Genomic DNA, 2500 nt, shown 5'->3' on the forward strand with positions numbered 1-2500 from the left:
TGGTCAGCAGAATCGATACAGAATTAAAAAAGGGATCAAAGAAGGATAAAGACAAACATTATAATGATGGTAATCATAATGGTGATAATGGTGATGATAATGAGAAGGGGAACAGGGGTCACATTGTGAGCGCCAAACAACAAAAATATAAATACTTACATACATACATACACATATATGCTCATGCACACACATATCTACACCACACAGGTATACAAACATATGTACACACGCACACACATATATATGTAACTGAGAAAATATAACTGCTTGAAATTTTCTTTAGATTGAGCTTTTTTCCTGACACACAGACAGCTGACTGAATATATAAATATATATATATATATATATATATATATATATATATATATATATATATACCTGTGATATCGAGGTCTCTCTCTTTCTTTTGTTGTCTTACCATTTTTATCAATATATATATATATTATATATATTATATATATATATATTATATATATATTATATATATATATATATAATATATATATATTATATATATATATAAACATATCTATCATATGCCAGAGAAACAGTATTAGTTCAAAATAGCAATCTGTGTTTAATACTTGATGCAGATACATCATAGAAAGCTATATTAACTGCGGTATCTGTCAGGAGATATCTCTTCACAGGTATCTCAGAAATATATCGCAGAAGTATATCAATAGCGGATAGAAATCATCCAGCATCTATGGTGGGATTGATACATGCACATTTCTGCTCTCCTGGGCTTTATCAGCAGCACACATTCACTTGCAGTCACATGCCAAGACAAAAATATATATAAAAATATTAATATATAAATATTTGCTGGATATCAATCGTAGATAGAAGTTTGGAAGGTAAAACAGCACAAATGGAATGAGAGTTGGACAGATGGAGCTCATGGGAGGTTACTACATGTAGACAAAAGTTCAAAAGGTGGTGATGAACATTTTATAAATAATCAAAAAATAAAGCTACGCACAATGAAGAGTACGCTGCAAAGAAGAAATACATATATATATATAATTCATTTTCAACTGTGGAACACATTGTAAAAAAAACTATAAAGACTAGCGTGTAAATACTGAGTTAAAAGTAACCATTTTGGTAGAGGTCAAAGGCTGCCTTTGGTGAAATAGCACAAATTGAAGGAAGGATATAAGACACTGACAGATGGTCAGTGTGCGCGGACAAGCTTCTTACATTAAGAAATATTTCCGTTGTTTAAATGAGCTTTCTTACATGCCTATAAACAGATAAATATTTACAGACACGCATATACACACACATACATATAAATATATACATATATATGCATGTATATATTTCTATAAGAGTCCTATGATGACAGTATGTGCTACAACCCAGTTTCAAATCATAGTTGTTCTTTCCAGTCGTTACAATAACACACCAGGGGTCTCTGAAGCTGTTGTTATAGAGAAAGGGGGTAGAAAAGAAGGAAAAAGAAAAGAAGCAAGAGTAGGAGTGAGTAGAACATTTGGAGCGGGAGGATATTGTAGAGGAGGAAGAGGAAATAGAGGTAAAGAAAAAAGGGGAACTGGTGCTTGGCTAAAAAGGATTAGAGTAGGCAGAAGGGGAGGAGGAGTTGGTGCGTTCAGAATGGGAAGATTATTGTTATCAGATGAAGGAAGAGTTGGCGGTGGTGGTGGCGCCGGTGATGTCGCCGTTCTTGTGGGTGGTGGCGCCAGTAGTACAGTAACGTTGGATACTAGTCACGGTGTCGTTGCTGTTGCCAGCGGTGGTGTTGTTGGTGTCCACGATGACAGCGGGAGTAGCTTCATCGATGATGGGAATTTCTGGAAAGCTCTCTCCGCTAACCAGACCTCGGAAGAAATCATCCCGTCTGGGATCCTCTATGCTGGCGGTGTCGTTATGCTTTTGGCCACTGTCGCTGGACTCTGCGGGAATTTGGTCATCCTGGCAGCTCTTTGGAACCGCAAAAATATGAAAAACATAATCAATATATTTGTCACCAGCCTATGTATCAATGACCTTATGAACCTGTTGCTCAACAACGCCATGGTAACCGTGTCCTATTTTTTCAGATCCTGGCCCAGTAACCTCTTGCACTGCGAGTCGTTGGCACATTTCACTGTGCTATTAATGGGTTGCTCGCTGTGGCACACGGGACTCATAGCCGTGCACCGCTTCCTTGTGGTCGTTTGCAACCAGTTCTACATGACAATGTCGAAAAACATTTACACAGCCTTCGTGTTGACCTTCTCCAGGGTCGTGCCATTATGCTTTCTGTTGAATCCGGACCTCGGCAACATGGTCAAGTACGAACCGAAGCTGTTGCGGTGTCTGATCAAAGAGGAGTTTGTACTTTTTAAAACGCTGGTCAGTGTCGTCCTCATGATCATCCCATCCATTCTTGTAATTATCTGCTATGTGGCGATTTTCATAAAATCTTACATCGCTTCGGCCGCATTACGTTCAAGTCAAAACAGTGAATGGCTACGCCGCGAAATTC

General features: G+C 38.0%; 1 protein-coding gene across 1 annotated transcript in view; it reads left to right on the top strand.

The window, feature by feature from the left end:
• Positions 1-510: 510 nt before the first annotated feature.
• Positions 511-2500, top strand: part of LOC115226016 (melatonin receptor type 1A-like) — a 2856-nt gene continuing 866 nt past the window's right edge. The window contains exon 1 of the mRNA XM_029796990.2: positions 511-2500. This exon is cut by the window's right edge and continues 866 nt beyond it. Within this exon, the coding sequence (XP_029652850.2) occupies positions 1348-2500 (1153 nt within the window). The 5' untranslated portion in view covers positions 511-1347.

Source organism: Octopus sinensis, linkage group LG29 (assembly GCF_006345805.1).
Source record: "Octopus sinensis linkage group LG29, ASM634580v1, whole genome shotgun sequence".
NCBI lineage: Eukaryota > Metazoa > Mollusca > Cephalopoda > Octopoda > Octopodidae > Octopus > Octopus sinensis.